Genomic DNA, 18,521 nt, shown 5'->3' on the forward strand with positions numbered 1-18,521 from the left:
ATGCAACATTTATTTTAATGTACAGTTAGTTCTCCAATTAACCCATTCCAGGACTGAAACCAGATGCTACAAAATGTATTCTAAATCATGACAGTTTTCAGAAAGTGGTTTCAAACAATTTCATGTCAAGGACTATATATGTAATTGGCCGCTAAACCCCATCTGAAAATATTTTGTTTCAGGTTTCAGATCGCAAAGATTCGGGTTAAAAAACGTTCGCTCTGAAAGAATATATATATATATATATATATATATATTAGGGCCGGGACTTTAACGCGTTAATTGAGATTAATTAACTACAGAAAAATTAACGCGTTAAAAAAATTAACGCATTTAATCGCACCTTTTTTTTTCACGGCGGAACGTTTCTCACTGGGTGCATTTCTAGGCTCATTAGGCTGCTGCACTCCTTGCACGGCAGGGGGAGGAGCAGCAGCAGCAGTCCAGTGGCACAGTACACTACAGCTCCGTCAGACAACAACTTATAACACCCAAACGTTTGCTCCGTGGATGGGACATTTAGATTTAAAAGCTATCGGATGGACGCGTGGATAGCAGCATGGTTGTGTGCAATGTCAGAGGGAAAGGAATCGGATCCATAAGCCATATGACCAATGTTAGCTTCCATGCTTCATGCTAGCTCTGGTCCATAGCCAGAGCTATGGATCAGAGCTAGCTTCCATGCTAGCTGCTTCAGCTTAGCATGTCTCGCAGAGTAGAGGCTTGCACGCCTTGCAGAGGCTCGCGGAGATTTCACCACAGCACGAAGCTGTCAAGCTGTCCTCGATGCGAAACATACTGAAGCAGCAAGTGTGAAAGTCCGTGGTCAGACAATGGTCTGCCCCAACCCCATGTGAAATGCACTCCCCAGCTAGTTCATTCCACCGTTTTTTTATTTTGTTCCTTTGTCTAAGTGTTTACCCCCTAATAATGTTGTTTTTATTTTTTTTCCTCATGCCCCACCATGTAAAGCACATTTGAGTATTCATAGTCACTTTATATAGGCACTTGCTGCACTTGTTTATCTGTTATCTGTAAAAAAAAGTTGTATTGCTTAAAGGGGAATACCCCTCATTTTCAACATTTTTCTATGGAGTTGTGTGGAAAACTGGAAATAATAAAAAGTCACCCCATTTTGCCTAGAACTGGAGGTCTGACAAAAAACAGTAACACTATGAAGTACAGCTTTGTGATGTCACTGAGATCTACTTGTTACTGTTACTGATTTTTTTCAGACCTCCAGTTCTAGGCAACACAGAATGGGTTGACTTTTTATTATTTCCACACAACAGCTCTAAGGTATATTAATGACAGTAAAATGTTGAAAATGAGTGGTATCCTGATTCCTGTAGTCACTATTCATTGATTCACTGGGATACCAAAAAACATTTGAAAAAAAAGGTTTATCACTGTTCTCGGGTTGAATATTGATATGCGATTAAAATGCGATTAATCGAGATTAATTAATCACAAAGCTTCTAATTAATTAGATTAAAAATTTTAATCGAGTCCCAGCTCTAATATATATATATATATATATATATATATATTCAAAGATTTGCGCCACATTTTGAGCTTGTAGATCTGCTATTTTCCAATAGCTAAAGTATAACATAATGCATTAAAACACCAAAAGGGGTTCCCGTCCTGAATGGGTTACTTAAAATACAACATAAGACTCTCAATCTGAACACACCTTTAAATAGCTAAAGTATAACAATGCTTAAAACACCAAAAGGGAACTCTCAATCTGAACACACCTTGGATTTGACTTTCTTCCCCGTGTCTGGGTCCTTCCGAACCTTTTCAACCTCCGTCATGAAGTAGTCGTCCAGAACAATGACCCTCGGTGGGGCGCCGCCACAATCTACTTCCTTATCCTGAACGCAACAGAACAAACCAAACAAAAAGACATTGCATTTGAGAAAGGCAACTCATTACTTAATACTAAGATAAATCGCTTATGTTTTAGATAGATGAAAAAGACACCTGATCTCATCAAAAACAATAATTATTGTCTTGGAAAGATTAATTATAAATGTAGTAGATTGTGTATCGTTCATTCAGAGAAGCTATAATGTCTGTCTTAGAACAATAACATCCCAGTAAACCTTACTCCTTACCTTTGTGCTACATTATGACTTTTTTACTTACTCGTATAAGCTTTGCAACGTGGCTTTTCCCACTTCCCGGAAGCCCTCTCATTATGATCACAATCTAAGAAAAAAAAGAGAAAAGAAAATACATTTTATAATTTTCTAGAAGACAAAACAGGCTCATACCTGATGCAATTACACACAACACAGGACTGACCACAACACAGGACTGACCACAACACAGGACTGACCACAACACAGGACTGACCACAACACAGGACTGACCACAACACAGGACTGACCATTCTTTTTATGGCAACAGCCAGTTTTAGAACCACACACATGCAGGCGCATCTGTCAGCTGCACTCTTGTTACTTAACAAGATAGCTGTCTAAGCACCAACAGCTCTCTTATAATGTCGAGTGCATTCGGTGGGAGAAGAGTCCCTTGGTCCGAGACCGAGTCAAAAACGAGTCAAATTACGTGCAAGACTTGTGGTTAGAGTGTCCGCCCTGAAACGGGGAGGTCGGGGGTTCGATCCCCGGCCGGGTCATACCAAAGACTGTAAAAATGGGACCCAATGCCTCCCTGCTTGGCACTCAGCATCAATGGGTTGGATTGGGGGGTCAAATCAACTAATGATTCCCGAGCGCGGCGCACGCTCCAAGAGAGATGGGTCAAATGCGGAGAACAAATTTCACTGCGGTAACGTGTGAGACTAATCGTACAACTGAGACCAAGACTAGACCGAGTAAATGAAAATGTGGACTTGAGACCTGACTCGAGTACCACAACATTAGTCAGTTCTATGTCAAAGGACAGTTTTGTTTCCATTGTGGACTAGATTTTTCTATGAGCCAACATCACATGATTGTATTCGTTTAGTTTGTATTCGGCGGTCTCGTTTTCATTTTTCAATCACCATTTTTCAATCACCTGCACTACAATACTTCACCATAATGACGAAAACACATAAAATGTGTACGTTCCATAATGCAATTCCAAATGGCAAGTGTTGTTTTCACGCCATGAAGTTATGATTCGGCCCGTCCCCAAAATACCCGTATGTGTGTCTCAAAGACTTTTGACTCGTTCATCCCGTTGCAGTATTATCAACCCATTCTGGACGGGAACCCCTTTTGGTGTTTTAAAGCATTATGTTATACTTTAGCTATTGAAAAATAGCAGATCTACATAGCTCGTAGCGCACCACCGAGTGGCGCGCTACGAGCTTGTAGGTCTGCTATTTTTCAAAAAATGCGGCACAAATCTTTGAATATATATATATATATTCTTTCAGAAGACTTTTTTTATTTCGACATCAGGCCTAAATGGGTCAATCAAGTTGTTCAATACAAAGAGTAAACAATGGCTGCAGTGATAATAATTACATACTCTCTCTGGTCGAGATAATCTGCCGGGCATCTTGAGGATGTCGTCAATGTTCTTGATCTCCGGTTTCTTCTCGACCCGCTGTGCTGGTTGAGGTGGAGGAAGAGATGCCGCCGGGCCGGGCACTCGCTCCTCTGGATACCCTCTTCTGTCCACTGCGTTGACATTGACATAAAATTAAAGAAGCAGCTCATTTTCTACGTGCCATGTTTCTGATTCTAAACAGATCATTCATTATCATTGATGCATTTTACTAATCGTGAAATAAACGGAGCTGAACAACAAGGACTACAGTGTACTCGGGATCAGTCACATCCCTGTGCACGTATGCCCTGCTGTGTGTGTGTGTGTGTGTGTGTGTGTGTGTGTGTGTGCGTGCGTGCGTGCATTCACTTCTAGTCATTTTTACTAGTTGACTAGTTTACTAGTCGACTAGTTGTTTAACTACCTATTATGTAAAAAAAAAAAAAGATATATATATTTTTTTGTAAATAAATATTGGTATACCGGTATTTATAAACTGTGTACATTGGTGACTATAATTATAATCTACCTGATCTTGAGGCCTACAAAATCGAGAGATAGTAGTAAGTAGTACCACTACTTACTACCAACATGGTCAACTAGTGGATTTACTAGTCGACTAGTTGAATAGTCAACTAGTTGCTTTATGCCCTAGCGTGCATGGAACGTCTCACAACAGGCGGGGAACGTTAACGTACGATAGGGTGAGGAACTGTGGCCATAGCGATCCGGTCCGCGCTCGGGTAAGCGCTCGGGTAAGCCCCGCTCGGGCGAGAGCCTGTCGTATCCAGACCTTCCGTAGCGATCTTCCCGGTCTCGACTGTTCCGCCCCTCTCTCTCCCTTAGGTCCCTCTCCCTTTCCCTGTAGCCCGGGCGAGCTGGGGGTCCCAGCGGAGGTCTGTGAAGATACACATGATTACATTTAAACAAAACAAAAACGAACGTGTTTAGTTCATTACTTTGCACACAGACATGGCTGACTCATCACAACGTGCGACACAACGTGATATACTACCTTTCTTCAAAAGCCATGGATTGTGGGCTTGAATAAATAAATAAAAGAAGCAAATAAAATAAAGACAAAAAGAAAAGAAAGCAAAGTTACATTATGTCACGAAGTAGCATAATACTTCCCAACAGTTTGGACAAAGGGTTTGGTCTCACGTCTCATACCTTTCATCTCTCTGGTGGAAGCGCTCCCTCTCAAATCGATCTCGTTCGTAATCCGAAGGAGGCATTTCTCTGTGCAACTCTCTCTCTCTGCTGTACGAGCGGCGCTCGTAAGGGTCAGGCGAGCGTCTGTCGTAGTAAGGGTCTCTGCCATAAGGGTCTCTGCCACCCAGTGACTCTATGCAGGAGGAGAAAAGGAAATAGATTCAGTAAAACCAGGCTAACCAAAACAACCACCAGGGACAACATGAAGATCCATATAGTCACTGTCGGGTGGAAACTGTATTCGTTGCTGTCGGGAGGAAACCTCATAACTCCATTTTTGAGGGTTTTTTGGCATAAATCAGTGCTATTGAACACCCTTTACGTCTGTGTGTTGTTTCGAAAATAAGTAAGTAAAGTAGTAAAAAGTGCTTCGGACAAAACCTCTCAACTCCATTGGACCCTTTCGGTCGACCCTCAACCGACCGAAAACAGCAGATCTACAGGCTCACAACGTGCCATGTTGCTCACAACGTGCCATGTTGTGAGTTTGTAGCTTGGCTATTTTTGCTTTTGTGTAACAGCCTGTGGAGATGACCAAATAAGGATATTAACTCAACCCCCGCTGATAGTTCAGCAACCGCCACCGTTCACCAACATTCTATTTGGCTGTAGAAGACGACGACCGCTTCCTCTAACCAAAACAGCAATGGTGACGGTGGTCGCGCTGATCGGATTATTCAGATTATTATTCAGATTTTAGATGCGCGGTCATGGGGAAGAGCTATTGAGCCACTAAACACAGTCGCTTTATTTGTCCAGCACGATTTGAAATGGTTTTATCATTAAATAGATCTAAATCTCATTAAAAAGGCGTTAAAGAAGTCCTTAGCCAAGGATGAGTAAATTTAGGAAAACACATACAAGGTTTCTGCCCAACAGCAACGATATGCTTCAAGGTGTTGATGAATACAAGTACAGACAACTCACCTTTCTCGTAGTGTCTGTCGGACGGTACCGGGTCAGGCCTCAGCACGATCCTCTCACCGTATGACATCCTCTCAACGGTGGCGCCAGGCTCTAAAATATTGACAGTTCATTTCACCCAAGGTTTTATTTTTGCATTTCTTTTATGCTTTCTCTTTCAATTTTGTTTCCATGCTTTAACCCATTTTGGGCAGGAACCCCTTTTGGTGTTTAGCTATTGAAAAATAGCAGATCTACAAGCTCATAGCGCGCCACCGAGTGGCGCGCTACGAGATTGTAGGTCTGCTATTTTTGAAAAATGTGGCGCAAATCTTTGAATATATATTATTTCAGAGCGAATGTTTTTAACTCAAATTTTTGCTTCTGGAGGGTCCCTGGAACAACATTTTCAGATGGGGGTCGGTGGCCAATTACATATAATTTTTGGGGTCCTTGACATGAAATATTGAGAACCACTGATACAGAAACATGAGGTATTTCAGAAAACTGTCATGATTTAGAAGACATTTTTTAAATATCGACGTCAGGCCTAAATGGGTTAATTAAAAACGTGAATAATAAGTTGCACTTCCTACCGTGTCCATGACCATAATCCACAGTCTTGGGCATCACTGGAACTGCGGCCGGAGGAGGGATGGACTGTTGTTGGTAACTTGTGGCCATGGAGTTATCATAAGATACTGGACCTGGACCGCTGGGCGGCTGTCCGCTGGCAGCCATACCCTAAAGAGGAGAATACCACAGTGTTTTATGGTAAAATAAGGAATAGGGTTTTACCTTTCAAGACTGGAAACCTTTTTGTTGAGGGGTAGTTGTTGCCATGGACAGTATTATAGCAACATACATGTTTTGTCATTTTTGAAAAAAATATTTGAGGTTGTTTAGAAGGCTTTTTCTTTTCTTTTTAAAATCGGCCTCAGGTCTAAATGCTTTAACCCATTTTGGGCGGGAACCCCTTTTGGTGTTAGCATTATGATATGCTTTAGCTATTGAAAAATAGCAGATCTACAAGCTCATAGCTTGTAGGTCTGCTATTTTTGACTGACATAGAAACATAGCTTTTTCAGAAAACTGTCAGGATGTAGAAGACATTTTTAGAATCTGATCTCAGGTCAAAATGGGTTAAAGCTCTTGATATTACATTATCATAGTTTTTTGATGTACCTTCAGGGCATTCCTCACATCTTCCGATATCTCCAGTCCAAGAAGCCCAGCCGAGAGTGCAGGCTTGACTTCAGGAGGCGGGGGTTCAGGAGGCCTGACGTCCTGCAGCTCCCTGTGGACAAAGAGATGGATGGGTAAACAAAACATCCTTGTTACATGAACACAAAAGTGCTGGAATTAGTATAGTGATCTTTAATTTAAGTAGTTCTGCAACTAGTCCATTCTTCTCTAAATCCCACATTTTGTCTCTTATTTATTGGGAAAATGTTTGTATAACAAAAAAAAAAGCTATTTCTTAGCAGTACAGTACAATAGACCTGTTCAATATCATGTGTAACTTTCACCAGCATTAGTGATCAGAAATCAGAAAAAGAAGGTCTCTGCAAATTACCGTATCAATTTCAGTTCTTGCGCAGCTTTCAAGATTATCTCATGCTGGCGTTGCGAGAGTGCAAGTCCTCCCGCACTCGTTCCTCCTTGAGCGGCCGGGTCCGCGGTGCTCTCTGGAGCCTTGGTGACGGGAGGGGCTGCCGGGGGCGGCAGAGGTGGAATATCGTCATAGTGCGGCCGGGCCTCCTTATAGTCTGGAGGATAGGCTCTGTCGGGGGATGGAGGAGGTCTCGGAGGTCTATCCCACTCGGAAGAAGAAGAAAGTGGCGGGTACGGCGGCTCGTCCCGTCTGTACGGCGGCTCGTCCCTGTAGTCGCGTGGCGCCCTGAGCTCCCCGCCCCCTCCTCTCCGCAGCTCCTCCTCTTCGTATGGATACGGGCGGCCTCGCTCTCTCTCCTCTGGCCACGGGTCGTCTCTGTAGCGATCTGCCGGAGGAACGCGATGAGGAGGGTAGTCCCTGTCGGGGAGAGGGCGATCTCTGCCCAGTCTGTCCCATTCGGGATCCAAGTATGGGTCTCTGCGGTCGTACTCGTCAGGGGGATAGTCCCTGGGCGGCGGCCGCCAGCCATATCTATCTTCTCCGTGGCCGTAATCGGTGACCACTTTCTCGCCGCGTTCTATCGCGCCACGTTCACGTTCTCTCTCGTCCCGTTCCCTCTCGCCTCGTTCCCTCTCGCCTCGCTCCCTCTCGCCGCGCTCCCTCTCGCCGCGCTCCCTCTCGCCACGTTCCCTCTCGTCCCGCTCCCTCTCGCCTCGCTCCCTCTCGCCGCGTTCCCTCTCGCCGCGTTCCCTCTCGTCGCGTTCTTTCTCGCTGCGTTCTCCGTCGTAGTCTTCCGGGGGACGACGCATCCCCCTGCCACCCATACCCTCTCGGTCCATCGGACCCCTCGTCCCTCCCCGGTCCATCATCTCGTGCGGAGGGGGAGAAGGGCCTCTGGCCCCGTGGGGAGGGTGGTGCCACCCGGGTTCTCTCTCCAAACTGTCGTCGTATGAAGGATCAGCCATTGGATCCATCAGTTCATGAGGTGGCGGCGGTCGCCGGCGGCCTCTTCCCATGTCATGAGGCATGGGAGGGCCATGAGGGTCGTGGCCGTGATGCATGGGGTGTCTCATGGGATCCATGTCCATGTCGTCGAGGTCCACCGGAGGACCCAAAGGATCGTGTTCCATGGCGGCGTGAGGTGGCCGCCCTCGGCCCCCCGGGTGTGCGAAGCCCGGGTGGCCGCGTGGCGGGCGGCCCCGGCCCGGCGGGAACGGGGGTCTCATGCCTCTCATCGGCGCTCTCATGTCTCCCCAGTAGGGGTCCTCCTCCTCCCAGTACTCTGCCGACTCTGGGTCTGCCCATTCCCTGTCCATTTCATCTTCCATGCCCATATGAGCGCCTCCCCTGCTGCCCATGGGTGGTCCTCCCCTCCCCATATTGGGCCCACCCCTTCCCATAGGGGGCCCTCCCCTGCCCATAGGGGGGCCGCCCATGCCCATATGTGGCCCTCCTCTGCCCATATGTGGCCCGCCCCTGCCCATATGGGGCCCTTCCATGCCCATATGCCCTTCCATGCCCATATGCCCTTCCATGCCCATATGTGGCCCTTCCATGCCCATATGCCCTTCCATGCCCATATGTGGCCCTTCCATGCCCATATGTGGCCCTCCCCTACCCATTGGACCTCCCCTGCCCATTGGACCTCCCCTACCCATTGGACCTCCCATTGGACCTCCCCTGCCCATTGGACCTCCCATTGGACCTCCCCTGCCCATTGGACCTCCCATTGGACCTCCCCTGCCCATTGGACCTCCCATTGGACCTCCCCTACCCATTGGACCTCCCATACCCATTGGTCCTCCCCTACCCATTGGACCTCCCATACCCATAGGTGGTCCGCCTCGGCCCATCATTGGTCCGCCTCGGCCCATCATCGGTCCGCCTCTTCCCATCATCGGTCCTCCTCTGCCCATCATTGGCCCGCCCCTGCCCATGGGAGGGCCACCTCGCCACATCTGAGGGCCTCCTCTACCCATTGGAGGTCCTCCCATCTCTGGTTCTTCATAATACTCTTCCTCTCCCTGGAAGTGATAATCTGGATATTCCTGATAATCCTGCCACGTGTCGTCTTCAGGGGGAACCTCTGGCTCCTCACCCCGAGGCTCCTCGTATGCGGGATCCTGCCACTGGTACTCTTCCTGCTCCGTGGTCTCGTGTGGGGGCATGTAGTCATAAGGCGTTTCTTCCATCTGCTGCTCATGTGCAGGCACAGGTGCAGGTGCAGGCGGCCCCGCGAACTCCCCGCGCCCCGCGACGCCGCGCCCTCGTCCACGGACAGGTTCCGGGGGCTGACCGCGTCCTCTGCCGCGTGCCATCACCGCTGCCGGGGTTGGAGGCGGCGGCTCTGGCTTTGAATCTACTTGGTCAGGAAGCTGTGAACCCGGTTTTGTTGCAGGGGGTTTTGGTCCTTGCTGGGACACGTTGCTTTTGTTCACTAGTCCTCCTGGTTTGTTGTTGGTGGAACTGGGAGCTGCCGTTTTGGGAGGCACAGGAGCCTTTACGGGGGGCTTCACAGGGGCCTTTAGGGGGGGCTTTACAGGGGGCTTGGCGCTAGCTGGCGATGCTTTATCAGTCTTATCAGAATCTTTAGCAGCATCAGGAGCTTTAGGCTTCTCATTTGAGTCTTTTGATTGAGGGATGGGATCGTTTTGAACAAAAAATCCCCCACGTTGATTCTTGCCGTCAGTTGCCGGGTCTTCCCCTTCCTTTTTAATTTTACCATCCGACTTAGATTCATTCACTTTTGTAGTTGCCAGCTGTCCAGCCAATTTCACTGGGGGTTTGGGTGGCTGTGATTTATTATCTTGCTCCTTCTTAGGCTGGAGATCTTGGGGTACTTTCTGCTGAGGTCCAGGAGGCCGCTCAAAGCGAGGGACGCCTTGGGGTCCAGGAGGCCTTTCGGCACGCGGGAAGCCTTGGGGACCAGGAGGCCTTTCGGGGCGCGGGAAGCCTTGGGGTCCAGGAGGGCGCTCATTGCGAGGGTAGCCTTGGGGTCCAGGAGGGCGTTCACTGTGAGAGAACCCTTGCGGTCCAGGCGGGCGCTCACTGCGAGGGTAGCCTTGGGGCCCAGGAGGGCGTTCATTGCGAGGGAAGCCTTGCGGTCCAGGAGGGCGTTCAAAGCGAGCGTACCCTTGCGGTCCAGGAGGGCGTTCAAATCGAGGGTGGCCTTGAGGTCCGGGAGGGCGTTCAAAGCGAGAGGGCTGATCAAACCTAGACTGATGGCCAAATTGAGGCTGATCAATTTGGGGCTGATCAAATCTAGACTGATGACCAAATTGAGACTGATCAATTTGGGGCTGATCAAATCTAGACTGATGACCAAATTGAGGCTGATCAATTTGCGGATGTTCAAATCTGTTGTGACCATCAAAGTGCTGCGTTGGATGGTCAAATCTTGAAGCATGGTCCCCATCAAACCTGGAGGAAAATGAAATACAAGAAAACTGAGCATATAATATAATATTACCATTCCAAATAAGTAAATAAGTACATTCAACTTCCTCTGTTCATAGTGAAATCAACCTTCTCTAGAGAATACGTGTTAATTCTGAAAAGACATGGCAGGTCTTTCACTGGAAAAGACGCAAATCTGGGATCTGGAAATCCGTCTTACTTTCGACAGTCAGTCCACAACGCGAATTAATCAAAAGCTGTCTGTGCATCTCTGGCTACCTGGACAAAGGTAGGTTTAACTCGGCTATACGGCTTAGGCACTCAACCTTGGCAATCTTTGGCTATTGAAGTTAAAATGTGCACAGTTTGTGCTAGAAGCCACATTAACAAACCCAAATCTCAAACTCACTGTGTGTCTCTGGGCCCATTGTAGTGTGGTGTTTGACCAGGATGAGGGCCTGTGGGTCTGGCTCCCACACCGCCAGGTCCGCCTTCGCCAACATTGGCTCCGGTTGGCGATTCTGAATGTGGCCCAAAACCAGAAGGTCGAGGACCTTGGTTCCTGGTTCCAAGAGCACCCGGGGATTGCTGCAAACCTGGGCTTAGCATGTGCTGCTGCTGTTGCTGTTGTTGTTGTTGCATGTCTTGCCCAGAATACTGACCACTATGTCCCATCATCCCCATCCCACTACCGTACTGGCTGGACGCTGGCGGGACGGAGGCCGTTAGAGTGGCGACCCGCTCTTGTAGGTGAGCGTACGTCGTGTTCATTTGATCCTGCCACTGCTTCCATTGGAGCTCGTAGTCGTGGAGCTGGTCCTTGTGGGGGTACGTTTGGAACTGCTCGTACCAGAGGCCGAAAGTTTGTTCCCAGTCTGTGAACAGTGGGTTGAATTGCTGCTGCTGTGTTTCATAGTGCCTGAGCTGCATTTCGAGGGTCATCGACTGCAACAAATGGTATTAAAAGAAAGATATTAAGTGCAGGTTAGCATAGCATGTATTCACACAACTAGTGTACATGCATGACAATTAGTCCCCCGTTATCAATGTTTCGATGAAAGTAATGGCTGATAACTACTTCCGGTTCACCGGGGTGAATTTGGGGGTTTTCAAAATAAAACCAGCTGAAATCATCGGCAGGGAACAAACTATGACCGCGGCAGGCAATGAGCTAATGACAATTCAGTTTAAAAAGAGAAAAAAAAGAAAAATCCTATATAGAATTCCACGGCCACAATTTTGTGCCCATGGAGCGCACAAAATGTGCGCCAGTTCAGGTGGCCAAGTCATAGACGTATGCAAAACCACCGTTCCCACCTGTGCCTTCTGGTCTTGATAAGTCACTGGCTTCCCCTCTGCGTTTTCAACCAAGCTCGGTGGCTCTTACACTACTTTCCTTCTTCCGATTGGCTACGCCCGATCACGTGACATGCACGTCATGCCGTTGTTGGCTTACAGGTGCATGATGGAAGTTGTTTTGTTGTTAGCTGTGAGACACCGATGGCAACATCGTTTTACAGGCCACATGTTTCTGCGTTACACCGTCATGTTCTGCTCCTCTTTACTGCCATCTGGTGTGGTGTGTGTGTTTGCGTGTGTGTGTGCGTGGCCTGGAGAAACAAGACTGACTGCGTGGCGTTACAGTACGTTGTAACAGCGGGCGAGCATCGGCCGACACATCGCCCAATCGCCCATCATCGCCCAAAAAGATGAATTATTTTTATCTTTTCGCACTTCCGGAAAATTCGTCTGGCTGTCACCCGCTGTTAAAACGTACTGTTAGACAGAAAACACCTACCTGTATATTGGCTGGTTGATTCTGAATCAGCTTTTGGTACTGCTCCAGGATTTGCTGGAGCTTCTCATGCTGTTTCATGAGAGCCTGGTATTGTATGCCTGCCCTTTGCTGCTGCACCTTCTGCCACTCGGCTGCTGCAGCCTGCAGCTGCTGGAGGCGGGCAAGCTCCTCTGGGTCCTGCAGTCGTTCCATCTGCAAAAAGAAAACAAGCCTAGAAATCAGAACTTTTTTTTTCTTCTTTTTTACCAAAATTGTAACATTATCCAGTAAGAGTACAAAATAAATGGAAATTTCTGTTGATAGTTCTGAAAACAAAAACAGGAATTTTCAGTTACCTGGTTGCATTCATGAATGTTGAAAATGTATCAGAAAAATTAAACAAATACAATCCCAAATCTGAACAGGACCCGGAAATAGTTTTGCCACCAGTCCTGCTGTATGTTACTGGCTGATTTGATGTCTTTGATGAAGCCATTGCCGGGTGACACCGAGTAGATACATGTATACAAGGCTGCACGCCGATGCATTCGTATTTTATACATCTATTCTTTGGGATACACAACATCCTATATATAACAACATAGGAAACTCTGTACGTAGTGAATGTGCGTAGGGTCATCACATTCCTCGTCCTTGTTATAATGCTGGTTAAACAAATGTGTAAGTGCACAGGTCATTTGATTTACATGACATGACTCATCTAAATGTCATCCGATACACGCCGGGGAAGCCGAAACGCGTCCTTGATTTGTCCGTGCTGCATTTTGAATGCTACCCCAAATATTTCTCATATTATAAGCTTATTGTAAGCTTACCTCCTCAGGTGGAGGTGGTGGCAACGGTGGCTTCTCTTTTGGTGGAGGTGGAGGAGGTGCACCTTTTGGTGGCTCCGCCGGGGGAGGGGGAGCAGGCTGGTTCTGAGGTGGTGGCGGTGGAGGTGCGGCACCACCCCCCTCACTCTGGTTCAGCTTGGCCTTGTCATTTTTCAACTTCTGTAGATTCTGAAGGTGCTGTTTGTACCAATACTGCTGTTGATCCTGAGTGGGTAGAATAAAGGAAAAATCAATCAGATGACAGCTCGTCCTCATTCAAATATGATACAAAGAACCATGAATGATGCTGATTAAGGAGAGGAGCGGAAAAGGAATTAGAAGATATTCGAGCTATATCATAATATGGCAGGTCGCACTCTTTATATTTATCGATTTCACTTGAGGGTTAGGGACGTTTCGGCTATTCTGGCTTCATTAGTGTGAACTGTGAGCGCTGGATATATCCAAAACGTGTCATCTTTGTCATCTTCAGGCATATGGAACAATAAATTACTTTTATTTTTACGCACCAGTGGTCAGAGCACGGTGGTAGAGATACATTATAAGATGAGATGGCGATGCCATTTCAATTTCAAATTAGCCTTTGACAACATAAGCCTTGCATTCCCAGCATTTAACCTGTTGCATCCAACCCATCCAGGTTGGGTATGTACGTAGGTGGCACATGCCGTACCCTAGCCTAGGGGGTACGGTTATAATCGTAGATAACACAGAAAGAATTAAGTGATCAAGTGAAGTCAGTAGCCTCGGAAACCACAGGCCGTTTTAGCGAGTCAGTTGACAACTGCCTCAATGGTCCATAATGCATTGCCATTGACAGACTTAAAGGAGAGTTCCGGACCAGACGTTTTCTTACCGTAATATGATGATGATATATCCATTCATTGATCGCTGGAAGTAGCGAAAAGAGAAAAAAAACAAAAGCTCCATGCCGAGCGTTCCTCAGCGGTTTACCCACAGCGCACGGCCGCTGAAACGCTAAATGTCTTCTTAAATTTCGTGAACATTTATTTGTATCTGTTGTAGATGTTGTGGGAAATACAAGATGTTGTTACTTCCTGCTTCGGCAGCACGTTGTCGTTTCACTGGTTTGACCCCGCCTACCTTCTTAAAGCAATAGCGCCGTATATAATTTTATTTTTTCGCCACCAACAGTGGTTCATAATAGAGATGCTCCGATCACGCTTTTGGGGGCCGATACCGATCACCGATTTTTTATTAATTAATCGGCCGATACCGATATTTTTTAATATTATTATTATAACGTTTTTTTTTTTTTTTTTACTTTACTTATAAAAACGAACCTGGCAACCCGCGGTCATTTTCCGCTAACCTGAGCGGGGCTCCCTATCCTGCTGGAGGGGCTCCCATCATCCCATGCACCCTCGAGAGAAAAAAAGGAAAATAAATGCAGCCTACCAATGTTGTGGTCTTGTGGAGCTTGATCACCTCCTCCTCCTTTCCCCAATCCCAATAAATCCAGAAGTAGTGTGAAGTATTCACTTCCACAGCCTAATTACTAAAGGATAAACTATCAGTCTTCTCCAAAATCTGTCAATCTTTGTCAACTCAGCACGTGTTGACAACGCATTGTAAACAGAAACAGAAGCCGTGTGTGTCACACCAAAAGTGGTGACCTATAGAATCCTGTACATTAGAATCATCACGCAATCCTCACCCCTACACAGCTGTCATTAATTAATGGTCTTGATTGCCTATGCGTTCAAGTTATATAGGGTGAAAACCGTGAAATGCACAGGCTCATCTTACATCGCTGCTGGCTGCCACTGCAGGCAACATGCACATTTCCAAGAAAGTTGTATCAGGGCACACTACTTGTGGATTATAGTTTGCTGGTCAATTTGAGAAAAAAGGTAAGGACTGGAGCTCTCTCCCTTTCTCTATCTCTCTCCCTTTCTCTCTGTCTCCCTCCCTCGCTGGGGTGAAGACGTGTGCTCTCTCTCTCTCTCTCTCTCTCTCACTCAACCCCCTCCCTCCCTGGGGTGTGTGGGGGGCGTGGGGGGAGATTAGTTGCGCTGCCTTCGACAGTGATATATACTTCTCCAGTAGCAGTGCCGAGAGTGACACATTATTTTGGATGTAAAATGCGCAACTTTTAGCTTTTTTGATCGGTTTTGCGGATGGGTGAATTTTGCACGGTGATCGGCCGATTTTAATCGGCCACCGATCGATCGGAGCATCTCTAGTTTATAATACATTATCGTCAGATTTCAGTAAAAAAAAAGAAGAAAAGGCTACTGCGGAACTCCCCTTTAAAAAAGGGACAGGAGTAGGCTTCTGATTTAAAAGCATTGTGCTGTTTCTGCAGCCATTTCTGTGTGTTTCCAGGTTTCTGGGTGAAAAGAAATATCTGGCGCCACTCGTTACGTTACACACTACATACATGCGTTGGATTTGTGCGACGTGACGTAGCATATCTAATTAATATTTATTCTGTTGTCTCCACCAGGCCGAAGGCATGGGGAGAGAGTATGTTTTGCCGTGTGTGTGCGCTTGTGTCCGTCCGCCCGTGTACAGCTAATCTCCGGCAACATTAACCCGGTAGATGCCAAATTTTGCACACACACTTCCTGGATGCAGACGATGAACCTCTGCCCCAAATTTTCCAGAACGGCCTGTTATAGCGCCACCAGGAGGCAGTTTTGAAAAAACATTTTTTTTATATTACTCCTCCAGATTCTGTCCAAAAATCCCGCAAATCGTTACACACTATCTCTATAGTCATGTGTTCAAGACGGATCATGAACGGAGTCTTTCACAGACTTTCCTACTAGGCTGAGGAATATATCCCACCCTTTTCACATTGGCTTGTTATAGTGCCACCAACAGGTGGAATTTTGCAAAACACATTTTTGGAACAAAATGCCAGAACGGTATGTGCAATTTACGTGAAAACTTTCACGGATTTTCCTACTAGGCTGAGGAATATATCCGACCCTTTTCACATTGGCCTGTTATAGCGCATTTTTGGAACAAAATGCCTCAAATCATCCTATTGCCATCCAAGGCGTAAGAAGAAATGTCACCCTTTTCACATTGGCCTATTATAGCACCACCAGGAGGCCACAACCTGTCCTGCCCTGGTGGAGACCTGTGCCCCGAGGGGCACTTTTTCTAGTTTCGTAATCGATTTGTATTACAGAGGGACGTGGTTTGTTTCCCTGTTGACGAGGGAGAAAGGCTACGCTGATGGTCGACAATGTCGACACCAATGACCAATAACAAAATAATGACTCTACTCCACCCTCTCCTCCCAACAACAACAACCACGCCTGCATTTTTTAAAGAATCTCAATTCTGATCAAATAAATGAGGGGGGGGGGGGGGCTTAAGGAGCACCCATTTTCCAACCACATCTCCATATAATTGGTCTTCACTGTAAGTAGTTTTAAAGTAGTTTAAAAAAATACGTATTTTCTATCAATTACACAACCCACAAAGCATTGAATTCATGGAGATTTCTTTTTTTTGCGCATTCCTAAGCCAATCATTTGATGACTCAAATGCAGGTCAATTGAGTCACTGAACTACACGCTCAAAACAAGTTTGTGCTATTGACTTCTGAGAAAGAAATGCCCAATCCTATTGTAAACGTCTCACTGAAAATGTGGTCCCAGTTTGTCACACTTTAAACATAAAGCGCTCAATTCAACTGGTGGCTTCTCTTTCTTTGCACTACCTCATGCAGGAGGGTAAAGATTTGGAAATTGAGATTTTGTATGAAATCTGGCAGCTTGCACTCAACACCTAGAACGCCCGGGGGTATTTGTAACCATTAAATCAGGACGCCCAGCGATTTGTTTCTTCAGGGCCTATTTCAAGGTTGCTCCGCGCCATTTTGGAAGTAGCTTGAAGTAGATCAGGGGTGGGCAACTTTGACGATGGAGAGGGCCACTATATTTCCACACTCACTCCCTAGGGCCATATATTACTGTCGTCGCAATAGCCGATCTACAAGCTCAAAACGTGTCGCAGCTTGTAGATCGGCTATTTTTGCTATATTCGAATTGAAATGTTGAATTATTTTTTACTATTTTTGAATTGGAATCCTGAAAATTAACATTTTTATGTAATTTCAAATGCCTTTTAATTATACTTGTGTTGAGCAATGAGCTACTAATTTAGACTGAAGTAATTAAAGCGAGTCATGTTTGCATGTTGTGGAATTGTAAACAGCTGAAACCAATATTATATCAGTATCCTGACATTAACCTGAGGGCCACATCAAGTGAAGGTGGGGGCCGCATGTGGCCCCCGGGCCGCCAGTTGCCCACCCCTGAAGTAGATGTAGCCAAAAAAACCCGAGGGGATCGACAACAACAGGAAGCATGATTACTTCTAAGGCGACAAGCGACGGGCCGTCAAAAACATAATCTTTGGTTAGAATTGGACGGATTGATTTAGATCAAGGGTTATTCACGTTTGAAGATTTTTCCTCTCATCCACTAGTGGTGCATTCAATTAATCGATATGGCAATATATTGATCGAACACCCAGACGATAGGTGAATGGATCGAGAGGCTGCTGTATCGATACGGCAATAAACGGCATGAATTATCTGGGTGACGCAGTGTTGACAAACGTGCCTCTGTTTAACATTATCAAAGCACCCCTTGCAAGTTGCAATGCACTCCCTTCCCAGATCCCTTGTTAGGATGTTTAGACATTTTGTTTTAACTTAAAGATCTCTGTGAGCCTGAGAGTGTTTCATTGTATTTGTGCAACATAGTCATTATTTTGAATAAACGTATAATCGATATATGTATCCATAAATCGGTATATCGTATTGTGGCCTCTGTATCGTGAGATTGCAAGCAATATCCACCACTAATGCCCACTGCCCAGTTCTATTTTACCTCGCTACACTGGACAGTTAATAATATCTACCAACTAACTACCAAGGCAGGCCGGAAAAGAATAAAAAGAATAATATTGAACACAACAAATCCTCAAACATCCCATGCACAGATATACACAGTACACAACACACTAACAAGCCACTGTCCAACTGCACATGACACATATTTCTAGCAGCCATATTTCTGTACGCCATGTACACAAAACATAACCAAGACCATCTTCTGCCGTTCAGAACGAGCATCAGAAGGGGCCGGGGAAAGGTTGAATAAGTGACTTTGTCTTTGCTTATAGTAATCTGTCTGTCACTAAATCAAATCGATACAACAAAATTAGAATTTAAAAAGGTTAAAATGAAAAATCTGATTAA

At 46.1% G+C, this 18,521-nt stretch overlaps 1 protein-coding gene and 1 long non-coding RNA gene across 2 annotated transcripts in view; both read right to left on the reverse strand.

The window, feature by feature from the left end:
* LOC306940731 overlaps positions 1-18,521 on the reverse strand; it is a 275,678-nt gene that overhangs the window by 47,107 nt on the left and 210,050 nt on the right. The gene's annotated exons all lie outside the window — the stretch shown is intronic.
* The window catches only part of ylpm1 (YLP motif containing 1), a 35,904-nt gene that overhangs the window by 15,836 nt on the left and 1,547 nt on the right, over positions 1-18,521 (reverse strand). The window contains exons 2-14 of the mRNA XM_079525874.1: positions 13,256-13,477; positions 12,441-12,632; positions 11,052-11,587; positions 9,057-10,666; positions 7,208-8,756; positions 6,817-6,928; positions 6,228-6,375; positions 5,656-5,745; positions 4,687-4,861; positions 4,212-4,411; positions 3,493-3,644; positions 2,155-2,217; positions 1,761-1,880 (exon numbers count right to left, since the gene is read on the reverse strand). Coding sequence (XP_079382000.1) covers positions 1,761-1,880; positions 2,155-2,217; positions 3,493-3,644; positions 4,212-4,411; positions 4,687-4,861; positions 5,656-5,745; positions 6,228-6,375; positions 6,817-6,928; positions 7,208-8,756; positions 9,057-10,666; positions 11,052-11,587; positions 12,441-12,632; positions 13,256-13,477 — 5,169 coding nt within the window. The remainder of the gene's footprint in view (positions 1-1,760; positions 1,881-2,154; positions 2,218-3,492; positions 3,645-4,211; positions 4,412-4,686; positions 4,862-5,655; positions 5,746-6,227; positions 6,376-6,816; positions 6,929-7,207; positions 8,757-9,056; positions 10,667-11,051; positions 11,588-12,440; positions 12,633-13,255; positions 13,478-18,521) is intronic.

This window comes from Electrona antarctica, assembly GCF_951216825.1.
Source record: "Electrona antarctica genome assembly, chromosome: 17".
NCBI classification, from domain to species: Eukaryota; Metazoa; Chordata; class Actinopteri; order Myctophiformes; family Myctophidae; genus Electrona; species Electrona antarctica.